The 14,390-nt window shown below is 43.9% G+C and overlaps 3 protein-coding genes across 6 annotated transcripts in view; 1 reads left to right on the plus strand and 2 right to left on the minus strand.

Annotated features, from left to right (window-relative positions):
- LOC118309728 (retinoic acid receptor gamma-A-like) overlaps positions 1-3,153 on the plus strand; it is a 44,583-nt gene extending 41,430 nt beyond the window's left edge. For all 3 annotated transcript variants that reach the window (XM_035632185.2, XM_047332945.1, XM_047332946.1), the window contains one exon: positions 100-3,153. In XM_035632185.2, coding sequence (XP_035488078.1) covers positions 100-455 — 356 coding nt within the window. In that variant the 3' untranslated portion in view covers positions 456-3,153. The remainder of the gene's footprint in view (positions 1-99) is intronic.
- Positions 3,154-3,493: 340 nt separating this feature from the next.
- On the minus strand, positions 3,494-11,069 carry LOC118309727 (calcium-binding and coiled-coil domain-containing protein 1). 2 transcript variants are annotated; one of them, XM_035632184.2, is made up of 14 exons: positions 10,409-11,069; positions 9,694-9,837; positions 9,474-9,576; positions 9,091-9,311; positions 8,751-8,963; positions 8,482-8,630; positions 8,315-8,384; positions 7,763-8,014; positions 7,549-7,674; positions 7,133-7,228; positions 5,679-5,766; positions 5,458-5,585; positions 4,601-4,680; positions 3,494-4,208 (listed from the first exon to the last, which is right to left on the minus strand). In XM_035632184.2, the coding sequence occupies exons 2-14, from the start codon at positions 9,823-9,825 to the stop codon at positions 4,181-4,183; spliced, it is 1,686 nt and encodes a 561-aa protein (XP_035488077.2). In that variant the 5' UTR covers positions 9,826-9,837; positions 10,409-11,069; the 3' UTR covers positions 3,494-4,180. The 2 variants fall into 2 exon arrangements, with proteins under 2 accessions (XP_035488077.2, XP_035488076.2); XM_035632183.2 differs by having other exon boundaries at positions 7,763-8,017.
- Positions 11,070-11,315: 246 nt separating this feature from the next.
- smug1 (single-strand-selective monofunctional uracil-DNA glycosylase 1) lies at positions 11,316-14,257 on the minus strand. Its single transcript, XM_035632186.2, has 2 exons — positions 13,550-14,257; positions 11,316-12,756 (listed from the first exon to the last, which is right to left on the minus strand). Exons 1-2 carry the CDS (start codon positions 13,880-13,882, stop codon positions 12,226-12,228), a joined length of 864 nt encoding a protein of 287 aa, XP_035488079.1. The 5' UTR covers positions 13,883-14,257; the 3' UTR covers positions 11,316-12,225.
- Between the last annotated feature and the right edge of the window lie 133 nt (positions 14,258-14,390).

Genomic DNA, 14,390 nt, shown 5'->3' on the forward strand with positions numbered 1-14,390 from the left:
TGACAGTGATTCCTTAAGGATTGAAAAATGGACACTGTGTAAGAGGCTTCCTCCTCGTTTCATGAGCTGACAATTAAATACATCTGCATGTGCCTGTAGGTGCAGAAAGAGCCATCACACTGAAGACGGAGATTCCAGGGCCCATGCCTCCACTCATCAGGGAGATGCTGGAGAACCCAGAGGCCTTTGAGGACAGCAGTGACTCAGGGGACAGCGCTGCTGCTGCCCCCACTACTCCCCCCGCTGCTGCCTCCGCTACTGCACCTGCTTCTGCCCCCGCAATTCAAGCCATCAAGCAAGAGGACAAATCCACATATGAGTCGGCCGTCGAAGAGGAAGAGGAGGAGGAAGAGGATGACTACTGGGATGAGGAGAAAGAGCGAGGGGCGGACAGCGACGGGGATCTGTGGGGGGAGGCGGCCGCAAAGAGAGGTGTGACTGGGAAAACACAGTGAGAGAGACACAACAACGACGCTGCTTCCTCCTCGAGATCACTGAGCCCTCGCCCAGCAATATCTCCAAGAAGACCTCACAATACTAGGCTCTTATATATCAACATGTTGCATACAGCACATATTTACATATACTGTACATATTCTGGACTGGAATGAAAATGTGTTCAGTTCAACATAGGAAACGTGGAACGGGAGAAGCAAAAGCACTAAATGTCAGTGTGTTGAGGAGAACAGCATTTTAAAATCACTGTGCCAAACTGAGATTGTCTAAAAATAAATTTCAAAAAGTGTTTCTTCCACGCGGAGAGGAACAAGACGTGGTGGACAGAAGAAAATGCACTCCTCCGCTATCTATAAGGGCTATGCTGTGTATAAAATTGATGGTAAAATACATTGGAACAACAGAACCCTACATGGTGTCCATTTGCCACCAATGTCTTCTCAAAATTCCCTTTATTACTATTAAGATATACTTCTTATTTTTTTTTTATTGTACGGTTTTCCTTAGCATGTAAACATGTCTGTTTGTGGGACTGTCGTCCAGTCATATTTGACTGGACATATGTGTTGTTAATTTTTTTTAAGCTTGTCTTTAATTTTATGCATTTCTGCTTCATTGTACACATATAATACCCATTATAGGACGGAGCAATAGAAAAGCAAGAGCAGGTCATGAGCAGGACTCACAGTGTGACAAGCACATGGTATGTAAGTTAGTAAGTCTTTTAATCTATGGAAATCGCTTATGGTTATAACATCTAAAAGAGATAATAATCACAATAATGTAATTTCAACTCTGGTGCTTTTGATCCAAATAAGTTTTTTTTCGCAAAAATGCAAAACAAATGCAGCAACATATGTTCACCTCTCAACAAGAACAGACACTTAGAGGGGAGGAGGTTTCATGTCATCACACAGTCTCAGGTTGATTCTATCAGGGCCACGTCTTGTCTGGTGGGAACGCTCTGACGTAACTTCCCCATCAAGAAATAGGAAAGATTAGAAAATTGAAGTTGTTGACTATCATGTACTTTTCCCTTTGTACAGAAACCAGGTACAGCTAAGCCATATGATTTTTATTTTGTAAGAGTCAATCAACTAAACAGACCGAACCCGTAAAAGCTGTTTACGTCACAAAACCTCAGGTGTGTGTGTATATGTGTGTGTGCGTGCATGAGTGTGTAACAGAGCATTTACAGATACATAGTGGTCTTGTGCGGATATGATGTTGCTGACGTTGTCGCCATAATCCACAGTGAGCATTCATGCAAAAGTCAAAATAATAGTATTTTGAAAACACACCCAATATTGGCTATGTAGCAAAATAAATGCTTTTAAAGGATTTTCAAGAAATCATTTGCACAACGATGTCTGAAGGACAGAAGGACGTTGATGCAAGCTGATCAAAACAAAACGCAGAAGAGCGATAAAGATTGCACTTCACGTTTGACGTTGCAGCCGTCCGACACAATAACTAACAAAACAAAACAAAACATTGACATTGGATGACCTGCCTGCTGAGGAATAATACGGTAGCTTCACATGGTGTGCGTTCGTGTCTGCTGTAATGAGTGATGCAAAAAACATTGATTTTGTAATAAATATCTACAATGTGTTTTTCATGGAGACTATGCAAGCTTTTTATGCAGTATGTATGAAATTGCCATTATTTGTGTAATGAAAGAAAGACAACGCAAGTCTCATTGAAATCCTCTGGAAAAGATTCTCCATCATCAGCACGTTGTCGGTCGCAGCGTGGAAACATTGCAACAAGTGGTCGGTGTAGTTCGTCAATATGAGGGATAATTGATTTGTTTCAAGTGTTCAGCAAAAAAACAGCTCCTGTATGACCATTGTGACCATATGCACCAAGCGTAAAGACACGGCCGTCGATTCAAGTGTTTAATAATCAACACAGACACAGTTATCAATATTTTTTTTTAAGACTATTGGGATTTTGTTACTGAGGGATATAAACATCACAACCCCTGAGGTAAAACATACGTTATCTTTAGAGTTCTCTTCCTCTGTCACACACACACGTAGATGCACACGATATTTTGCACATCATCTGCTAATTCTACATACTATGTTATTTAGTATTTAAAACACATATCCATGATATTTCATAATAGTATTTTTTAAAATCTATTTCTCAAACTTTTCTCAAATGTTGAGCTGGTGCAATAAATAACACTACTAGGAGACCACAAAGGGCCCAGGCTCTACACAAACACATGAGTAAATAACGGAAAAAGACCAAAGACAGACAGACATACAATTTGGACAGAAACAAAACAACTCATTAATAAAAACAACTTTAAATATATTTGGGCCGTTGATGTAAAATATATTCATTTTGAATTGTGGGATTGAAGAGATGTATTACCATTATCATCTTACCTTTGAAGCTGGAATCGTTTTATCTCTTTATTTTTTATGTTTAATTGTTGTTGTTTCTTTTTAATCTGATGTCTTTATGTAACCACAGACTCTGTAGTGTACAAATAACTTGTCTTCATGTTCAGGGATTTAGACGCCTCATGAGATCTGTTTCAATATGTCTTGTACCAAAAAGAGCTCTGACACACACACACACACACACACACACACACACACACACACACACACACACACACACACACACACACACACACACACACACACACACACACACACACACACACACACACACACACACACACACACACACACACACACACACACACACACACACACACACACACACACACACACACACACACAGAGAGAGAGAGAGAGAGAGAGAGAGAGAGGGAGGGAGAGAGAGAAAGAAAGAAAGAAAGACTAGACTGATCTCTTGTTGTTTTCACATTGTTATGTAAAGTGAACATGTTTCTGCTCATTTTTGGAGTTTTGTTTGCTCGATTGTTATTTTGTTGTTGTCTTTCTTGTATTTTTATAAAGGCGCTTTTTGATCTCAGATCGTTCACTGTCCAGTCGTCATCTTTACAATCGCTTAACACGCATTTACATGCAAAGTCCACAAGACCACAAAGTCTTTTAGAGACCGTCATTGCAGGCTTTTATTGTACAGTATTTCTGCTTTGTTAGACAATATAAACAAATGGTAAATATTCCTTATAGGAACTAAGACATTGTATGGTTTCACCACACTACAGTCTGCCATCAACCAATCAAAGAACCTCGTCTCTCCGTCTCACGTTCTGCTCTACAAGCTGCAACAGAACATTTCACACGCGTCTGTAACACACACACCCACACGTTTGACATGGTTTCAGGATTCACGCGCGCATGCAGAGGTGAGGGGCTGATATACCACCAAAACAAGACGTACTGTGTTAAATTCATAATAAGAATGACATAATTTGCCATTTTTCTCACGACAGTTATGCCATACCACAACAGTGACAACACATCCTCATTTTAATCTAAAAAATGGATAAGTTACAATAACAACAACAACAACACAGTTGTTCTATATACTCTTGCTGGAGTTTTGACCCCATTTACCCTACATCAGTCAGAAAACCTTTAAACACATTGGTAAAACAAAATAAATGTTGGACATGTGAGACATTAAAAAAATGTGCCATTTCTCTTTGAATTTTGTCACCCGCAAAGTAACGGCTCTACGCTATGACCTTGGCGAAGGTCAATTTTGTAAATGAGCAGCGCAAGCAGTCGTTAACAAGCAACCAGCCACCCAGCCATCCTTCTGTGTGTTACCACATGGGGGAGTCAGCCAGCTCACTGCAGAGAGAAGGAGAATTGAAAGTCTTACAGAAAGCGGTGAGGATGAAAATATGAACACAATGTTCATGGAAAAATAAAGAAGAAATCCCATGAACTGATCGCCAAACTACAACTTCAACTTCAACTGCGCTATTGCTGCTATTCTTATTGTTGTAAGTATCAATCTATTCTCCCTTTTGTTTTGACTCTCTGGATGTGATTTATTCCCACGCACACACAAAAAACAAAGTGTGTCGCGAGTGAACGCCTGCTTTTATATAACAGCAACCGGTTCAGGAAGTCGAGTGTGAAAGAAGTCATCACATGTTATTTCAGGAGACGTGATTCCTGCTGTGGAAGGGGACAACAGGGTGTGAACCGTGTGACTGGTGGAAGGTCAGATTTATCACCTCAGGACGGGGTCGTTGAGTTCTGGCAGGATCAGTTGCTTCCGTGCGTCCGCTTGTGACTCCTGCTGCATCCTCTTGCTCTGAGTTAACAGACAGAAGCGGGGAAGATTGTAAACTTGCAACTTTTATCCGTCTTTTAATAATGTACACACCACAAAATATTGACATGAGGACCGGTGGCATTGAGGAGTGTTTGTGTTTGTAGAGTCTGATGTCTGATACCTGTGCCCTGTCATCCCTGACATACCAGGCACAGTGTGCAGCTTGTAATACTTTTTCAATTCAATTCTGTATAATAATCTGATTCTGATTTCACAATGAAATAGTACCAATTTTAAATATAGTACAGCTATGCTTTCATAAAATTCGTATAATTACACATAAGACAACAAAGCTTACAACTGAACATGAAGATGTGGAGTTGTTTTTTTATTCTTACACGTAAAATATATATGATTGTCTTAATGAAAATCTGAAATGTCTTAATGTCTTAATGAAAATCTGAAATGAAAATTTCTGCCCTGCGATGTGCTGGCGACCTGCCCAGGACGTACCCCGCCTCTCGCCCAATGTCAGCTGAGATTGGCTGATGCTGTCCCACGACCATCACAGGTTGAGCCTGACCATCCATTTACTCATCTTAGCCTGATCCAATTGTCATGCCGGGTTTCTACAAGTCAGCATTCAACCAGGTGTTCAACAATGGAGCTGGACTCAAATAAAACTCGCTGGACGGGGGAAGCTTGAGGAGCTCAGTCAGGAAAAACTAGTCAACTATTTGTCAGCTCGGGTGTGTTAGCTTTGAAGGCAGGTGGTGTTGAACCTCGCTGGGTTTACGTGTGAGTAGGAGGACAGACCTGCGAGTCAGAGGCTGGTGTCTCAGCTCTGTTGGACTGATCCAGGTGAGTGAAGAGGAAAAGAGGTGGACACACCGATCTGGCCGTTACTGAAGGAGCATCCTGGTCACCCTCAGAGGAGTCGGGATCTGTTGGAATCGATATAGACTCTTCACTTAACTGTCCATTCAAGTGCAGTGGGATAGAAATGCCTTGTACTGTCTAAAGGTTTCATTACTCACTGTTGGATGTGGATGTTTCTCCATTTGATTTAGTTTCTGACAAAGTCTCCAACCTTAGCTCCAACTCGTGGATGTAGTTCACCAGGTCCTGCAAGTGTCCAGGATTAGAGGAAAGAGAAGACGGAAGAAGCGAATAGATTCAGGATGATGGAGCAGTTTATGAAAGTTGTTTTTCATTTTCTATCTTTTTTTTATTTCTCTTTTTCTTTTTCTATTTTTGGTGAATCAACAGAGAAAGCTAGATGAATGCATTTCTGAAGAAATCAGTGGGGTTGTTGCCTTCTGCAAAAGCTGAAGCTACATTTTGTTGATGCATTGAATTTGTACCAGGGAGCGGTTGACGTTGGAAAAACTGGGGGAAATGGAAGGGGACGAAGAACGTAAAGTGTAGTGTCAGGATAGTATGGCATCAAATTAGGGTCATTGATATTTTGATATTTTTGTTAATGATGTTCACAAAATCATCTTACAGTCAGTGATTTATCACATTTTGTGTGCGTCAGAATGTGTGAATCTCTAAAACAATAAAGTTCTGTTTCAAGTTTGTGAATGTGTTATAGATTTGATGGCATAGTGGTGAGGTTGTATATTGCAACAACCCTTGGCCTCACCCCTCCTTTTCCAATTGTGAAACAGAACCTGTTTATTCTGTCTATGAGCAGAATGTATGTTGCATCACTGCCATCTAGTGGAAGGTTCTTGGGATGGTGAGCAGGAAACAGGAACTGGATGGGATCAGTTGACCAAATATTTCAAAATTCAAGCCTTTGTTGTACTTCAATCAGTAAGTTTCAAATACAAAATTACTATGTAGAATATATAAATTAAAAAATATAGGAATAAATGTACTCCCTCAACCCCTCATAGTCACAATACAGCCCCCACGGCAAAACCTCTTGATCGGTAGGAAGCCCCGACTTACACAGTTCTGTGGTGGGTTGCATTGTTGGTATTTTGCTGGAGCTAAAGTTTACCAGTCGTTGGCAAATAGACCAAATCATTTGGACCCTGGTATTGAGCTAAAGATCGAAGATTAATATTTGTGAAGACACAGAACTAGAGGACCTCGTAGCGTATGCAACAAACCGAGTCATTCCAGGGTGTAACTGAACCCGGTGGAAGAACAGGCTTGATATTTGTCTATATATATATTTGTCTCGATATTTGTTTCTTCATTTCTGTTTGTTAGCTAAATTACTTTAAAAACATTATAGAGATAGGGATTTGGGTGAAACAGCATATGAGTGGAGGGTTGCTCAGCCTTGGCGGAGGTCTTTCAAATTGCATGCACTTTCACATTAGTGTAGCAGATGTGGGGGCAGCGCAGAGGTAACACCAGCCACTCTCAACAATATGAAACAGTTGAGAGCTAAAGAAGAATTCGTGATAAGAACGTATTCGTGGTAAGAAATATCAATATTAGCAGGACGACGGGTCTGGTGTTAAATCCTTGCCTGTGTCTCAAGCTGCTGCTCCTCTCTCTCTGTGTGGACCCTCCTCAGACTGGCCTTCAGCTCCTGCAGCTCTCCACTGGCGTCGCTCAGCAGCACCTACAGGGGGCAGCAGCCTTATACCGAGACCATTCCAACAAGCCACACGTCTGACCTGACCTGGTTTGTTCTCTTTCCCTACTGTAGATCACATGACGCTCAGAGGAAATGTTTACTCACCATTCAAGAAAGCCTTTCTATTTGTGCCCTACGTCCGACGGTGCTGAACTCTGGCATGGTTCTCCAGTTCCCAAAATGTAATCTGAGCAGCTAGCGGCTGAAGCATCTTCGCAGCACACGAGCAGTTCTATATATATAGAGCTGAATGTGTTTGTGTATGAAATAATGAATGAGATATCCTCCACTTGCGATTCACTTACTCGATTGCAATCTCTCTCACTCCCAAGCTCTGCTTCTAGTTTCTCTCTCTCCATCCTCTCCTCCTGGAGCCAGTCCTCCTTCCGCTCCACCTCACAACTCAGCTCTTGCCATTTCTTTTTATCAGTCTGCATGAAAACGCGGGAAGAAAGTGGATTAATAAAGTCACATAGTCATCGCGGACGTGCTCGTGATCGGGCTCTGCTGCCTCCTCACCTCCGCCGCCTGTTTGTAAGTCTCTCTCTCCAGGGCCCAGTTGGCGCGCTCCTCCCTGAGGACCAGGTTCTCCTCGGACAGCTGCAGGGTGAGCTGGGCCGCCTGCAGCCGGGCTTGGTGCAGCTCGGTGTGGGTGTGGGCCTGACGGGTGGCCAGCTCCCTCAGCTCCCTGCGCAGGCTCTCGGTTGCATGCTCGCTGACGTCCAGGCGCTCCTGCAGCCCTCGCACCTCCGCCTGACCTGCCTCACTCTCCTTCTGAAGGAAGACGAGAGGAGGAGATAAGCAGAGAAATGGCACCGGGGGACAGAAACGTTTGAGCTGTCACAAGGTTGAGCTATAAGATGGGACTGGAAAGTAAGAAAAACCCTCTCATGTTCCACCTCTGATTTAGTGCAACCAAAATGTCCTTACTCCCACTGCTGATGAGATCAAACCTAAACATCTAAATCTGGCCTGGTTCCAGCAGGTTCCTGGTTCCTTACTTGAACTCTATAGACCCGTGTCTGTAGCTCTACGTGTTACACATGAGAAGAAGGAGCATCAACCAATAACCTGCAGAGACTTCCTCTTCTCCTCATTGTGTTTCATTTGACTGGACATTTTCTTCAGTCTCTCCTTCAGCCTGTGGAGAGCAGGGACAGCGAGTAAGTTTTAGGACCCAGGAACTGGACCGACCGTAGACGAAAGGTTTGAACCGGTCGTACGTCTCGATCCCTTACCGTTCCACTTCCATGGCTCCATCTTTCTCCCTCTCAGTCAGAACTCTGACGTCGTCCTCCAGGTCTGTGATTCGCTGCTCGCTCTCAGCTTTGTCCGTCATGAGTTTACTCAGTTCACAGGTCAGATTTTCTTGACTATACCTTGCATTCTTTCAGCGTTGTAGAAAGAAGGAACACAAATATGGATTATCATGTGTTTATTATCAACCCTCAATGAAATTCAGCTATTTTTGGGAGGTTAATAATCTGGTGGGATGTTCGGTCCATACCTTGTGTTTCCCTTCTATATTCTTCAACATGTTGCAGTTGTGCATCAGGTTGTCTCTTAGGCCTGAGATCTCCTCCGTCATTGCTTCTCTTCCTCTCTCCCACTCCACCTGTGACTTTTTCAAGTTCTCTTTCTCATCCTCGGTCTCCTTTTTTGCCGCGTCCAGAGCCTGTTGTAAATCAGCCCGCTGTCTTAAGCTTTCTTCCAATTGACTCTGTTCACAACAAAGGGGGAGGAAACTGATTTAGCATTATATCTTTTTTCTTTCTTATATCTCCGGGGAGAAAAGAAGTGCACATCTGGATTGGTTTGATGCAGAGCCGGAGTTATCTCTTCCACACCTGCAGCAGCTGGGCCCTGGGGATGACCAGGAGCAGCTCCTCCTCCTCCTCTCCGTCCTCCTCTCCGTCCTCCTCGTCTCGTTCCTCTTGCAGAGTCTCCAGCTCCTCCAGCGGCTTGGGCGCTCTGAAAGTGAAGGGTCGACTGCAGGCACACACCTCGCCCATCCGATCCACGTAAACAAACTGGTACTCCGCGGTGCTGGGCCGGGGCAGGTAACATGCTGTATCAAGCAGACGTTACTTGTTGTATTTAAGTTGTAGCACCCAACCAGCCAATCTGAGATGCAACCGAAAGCCTGTTGCATCCCTGATGAACTATACACTTTGTGATCTTCTTTATTATTATTATTTGTTTATTATTTAATGTTCGGCTGAATTCCTACCGTGGATGAGCGCACAGCAGTTTACACTGGTTCCCTCAATGTAGCCTTCAGGAACAAGAGCCCACGTATATGTGTGATACTGTTTCACCGAAGACCAGCCCATCTGTGATCATGATAGAAAAACACATTTTGAGCCACATGACATACCATTGTGCATCCTTACGTTGCCGAAACAAAGTCAGCAAAGGGGCGGTGAAGATGGAAAAGTGGGCGAATGTACCTCAAAAATCCCAATCCAGTCCTGGCTGCTCCACCGATGGTCAGAGGTCAGGCTGTAGTGACACTCCACTCTGGTTTGGGGGAAGTAGAGTTGCCCCACATTTCGAAACACCACCGTGGACTGTTTGTCCATGGTATCAGGAAGCTGTGAAAATATAAAGTGGTTCCAGAGAAATGTGCTCCAGTTTCAGTGCGGAGGAAAACAGCTGATGAAAGTCGATAGCAGAGTCAGTTCAGGAATGCTGCATGGTCATAACACCGGTCGCCTATAGCCCCGCAATATGTTTACAAACAACAAGCTCATATGCCGACTGAGCACCGAGGTTATATCTGTCTTAAAAAGAATAAAAAACAGAAATACTGGAAGGGTTGTTTGTAGCTCTGTGAGAGGATGCTTCTTTTTAAAACGAATTCAACAACATAAATGATCAACAACCAATCTACATCACAAATGAAATCAAAATCTCACTGAAATACCTTTATAAACACATTTAAAGTTACATTTTCAAGTAGAATTCATGTTAAATGTGTGCCATTTATTAAAAGAACAATTTTCCTATGTTCCAGATGAATCTAGCCTTTCATTGTTAGTCTCTTTAAGTGCATTTTTATCTGCTATAGTTGAGTACTCATTGCTTTCTAAGAAAAGTTGCTTTGCTTGGATTTCATAAATCAATAAACTACCTGGTGATAGTTGTTTGTTTTTTTAATCTTACCTTCTTCTGCAGAGAAATGAAAGTGATGTCTTTTCTGCTGCCTCAGGGAGGATAGATGTGAGCATCAGTCTGTAGACGACGATGAGCAATCCAGTCAGGTGCAGGAGTTTCACAATACGCCTCCTGGACCATGTGGACCCCGGAGGGGACACCAGTGATGCCGGGTGACTCATGGGAGATGCAGTTCACGGCGCACTGCTCATCACAAGGCGGAGGGACGCCGCGGACTTCAACTCCCATTAGTTGACAGAGATGTTGGGACACAGTATCTGCTGCTGCCGGGAGTTGTTGCTCAGAGCAGTTTCCTGGTAGAGGCAGGGGAGGGGGTGAGGGGTCACCATCCTCGGGGCTGAACATTTCTCTTCATAACAACTTCAGTAAGCTCTCAGATCTGATATCAGCAGAATACTGATCCACACTGTCGAGCAACAGACGTCCACAACATGAGTGAAGCGTGACCTGAATGTGTGATTCACACGTAGAACCTTCAGCTTTTGTTTGCTGTAAAAGAAAATACAGAAACAGTGACATGATTATCAGCAGGATTCGGTGTGAAACTCATCAGCCACTAAGTTTCAGTAACTTTGATACAGCCTAGATGAATATATTATAATATATCAAAGCTTTACTTAGCATGCCGAGTGTCAGCAGTGTGATATTTAAATATCATGACTGGATACCTGTCAAACTCATTTCCCCATTAGCTTTGCATGATTTGGCAACATGCACATAACATAACTGTGATGCTTAATGTTAGCCTCTGTTGTGTCAGCATGCCTTCACCTACCAGAGGTATACGTGGATCTTATTTCTTCATTCTGTATTTATTCAAAAGGGAAACCCTTCATTTCAAGAGCCCACAAATACACAGGATTGTGTTTGAATGAATAAAATACACCAAAGTAAATGACAATTTTAAAAATACATTTTAAAAGAATTCAATGAACAGTCATCTACAGGAGTCCGACATAAACAACATGTACAACTGTACTTTTACAAATGCTCTTTGTGATGTTTAGAGGTTGTTCCCATAGAGGCCTTTTCTATACCAAGTAAATGTCACCAGTTGTAGTAGAACAGGAAATTTGTGATTTTACAGGAAACTGAAATGACACATTTACTAACTAATACATACTAGGACATATACCACGATTTGATATCAATATACATGATATCAAATCATGTATATTGATTTGATATCTTTTGTGATTAGGCTGAAGACATTCACAGAGTCATTTTAAGTATGTGCCTTTTTTTCAAAATCCAGTTTGAACAAAGTTGATCAGATGGTTTTCCTGAAGAGCACAGAGCTCCGCCAAGGCTGAGCAACCCCCCACCTATATGCTGTTTCACCCAAAACTCGCATACCCATCTCCATCGTATCTACATATTTTAAAATGTAACATATTTGTGAAGATATGACTGAAGATATGATTTAAAAACCTTCTTTCCTTCTTTCAGAAAGTTACTGGATCCAGATTCGGATCTGGATCCCTCCCAAAATGTAATCACATGTTACATGGCCAACACCAATCTTTCATGAAAACAAATATCATGCTCCTGCTAACAAACAAATAGACAAACAGTAAAACCAAACCAATCACATAAGGTAACAAGAACCCTGAGAGTTTTCTTAGATATAAAGCACCGCATAGTTACATTAGTGTAGAAGTACTCTTAGAACGAATTCTAGATTTTAGAATGAAATGAATCAGTGCCAAGGTTTCCACTGCTCTGTGAAGAAAACATTCTCAAGAGGAACAGACACACTGACTGGTGTGAGGGAACATGTGAGCCTCCAGTTGGGTCTGATTGGCTCATGAGTGGTTCAGCAGTGACATGACACCCAGTTCTGCCAGTTTGGCCTTGGCCACTTCATCCCAGCCCTTGTTGGCGAGTGGGTTCCTGGGCGACGGGTGCATGATGCCTTCGACTCGCACATCGACACCCGCAGCAGAGAGAGCTCGCCGCGCCCGCTGCTCTGCCACCCGCCCGACCCCGATCACCATGGAGACGCCCAGTGCCTCCACCGCCTGGCACAGTGCGATGTCACACAGGGCCAGCAGGGCCTCGCGCTCAGCCGCAGGCAGCTCGGGGGGAGTCAAATTCTTCCCACTGGCACTCATGAAAATCAGCGGGCAAAGGTTGTGCACGAAGCAGTGGCGGAAGAAGAGTGCCGGTTCGCCGCACAGCTTTCTGAAGAAGCCCCAAAAACGTGCACCGCTCACTTCTTTCTGAGTGCAGGCGAGGCCCGTGATCCGTCGCTTCGGATGCTCGTCGCGCGGGTGACCGACCTCCCCCACGATCTTCAGCCAATCAACAACCGACCTCACTTCACCGAAGGGGACCTGTGCACAGAAAACACAACGACAAATGAATCTTTAAGCTTATCACAATCACCTTGTCGACAGGTAACACTGCAGTGAAGCAGAATTCAAAGTTTCTCATAAGCGACCAGCACACCAACATATACAATATACAATGTTAATAATTTGATGATTCTCTAATAAATGCTATACATGAAAAATTCTGCCACATTTTTCATTTATAAAGATTAAGTCATTAGGGGACCCTGGGACAAAACTTGATCTGAGGTCTCCATTTAGGCAGGAATATATGTTTTAATTTGCATTAACCACCTACAGTTAACTGTATTTACTGTATTATGGTGTATATATGCACATATTTCTCTATACTTCTTTTTTGTTTACATTTTAATTTATATTTTAGGTTTACCTATTTCTATTTTTGGTTGAAGCAACTGTCACGAAACCCGTGGATCATTAAAGTGTTTCTGGTTCTGGCTGATACAGGACACAGGACCGGAAGTTGAGACGGACAGTGATGCTGCTGGATCCACCAGCACCGGAAGTTGAGACGGACAGTGATGCTGCTGGATCCACCAGCACCAACGACCTGAGTTCAGCTCATTAGAAAAACGCATCGGGCATTTTCAGAGTAATACAAGTCAAAATAGAGCAAAGGGAAGCGCACACTTGTTCTTGAAATGTGCTTGTGGACCAAGCAGCCTTTAAAGAAATGAGGGGGGTGGTTGTTGTTTTCAGGTCTGTCCCTGCTATAAGAGAGCCGGGTGTTTGGCACAGACCGCCAGTGCGTAATGTGCAGGTAACCTGCGCTCACCCCGGTCTGTGCCATGCCGAACGGGCCCGGGTTCATCCCGAGGAACAGGACCCTCTGTCCGCCGCGACAGTACCTCTCCACGTAGCAGCGGTGCGTGTCCCACGCGTACTCCAGCGGGTTGTAGATGAACCGGACAGGCTCGCTGAAGACGAGCCGGCGCAGGTGGGCGTTCAGCTCCAGCTCGACCTGCAGGAACCTGGAGGCGGGGGCCGCGTTCCCCCCCGGCGCCGCTTTGCAGCCCCGGCCGCGTGACCCGCACGGAGCCGGATGCTCCTCGTCTCCATCCCCGCGGGCGCGCTGACCCGCTCCGTGCGACGCCGCGTCTTCCAACATGTTCGAGCCAGCTCCTGTCCGTCAGGTGAACGCGCAGCGTGGACGTCTCGTCTCGTCTCGTCTCGTCTCGTCGGCTCCGATGCAGGTTCGACGCCGCTTCTCGTCTCGTCCGCAGCCTTTGTTTTCCACGAACAAGACTTCCTACATTCCCAGTGTGTTCTTCTTCTGCGTCTTCCCGCGCACTCGGAGCGGCTGCTGCCCCCTAGAGCATCACCGCTGTCATCACAGCCGCCGGCTCGTCTTCTTCACTTATGAAAAGGTGTTTAATCAAATGACATGACATGACATTGAGCTGACGGAGAGAGGTAGAAACCTTTTCGATGGGCTCTCCTTTGTATGTGTGATTACTTATTTTCCGTATGAACCCTTAGAAGACTTCCGGTGACCAGACAAAGAATGTGTGTGAGGCTTAAACCTAAATCTACAGAAACAATTCTTTAAATACTTTCAAAAAAACAAAATGTAAATGAATGGAATTACATCAAAATATTCTTCAAACAAGCACAGT

Source organism: Scophthalmus maximus, chromosome 6, assembly GCF_022379125.1.
Source record: "Scophthalmus maximus strain ysfricsl-2021 chromosome 6, ASM2237912v1, whole genome shotgun sequence".
Classification (NCBI taxonomy): Eukaryota; Metazoa; Chordata; class Actinopteri; order Pleuronectiformes; family Scophthalmidae; genus Scophthalmus; species Scophthalmus maximus.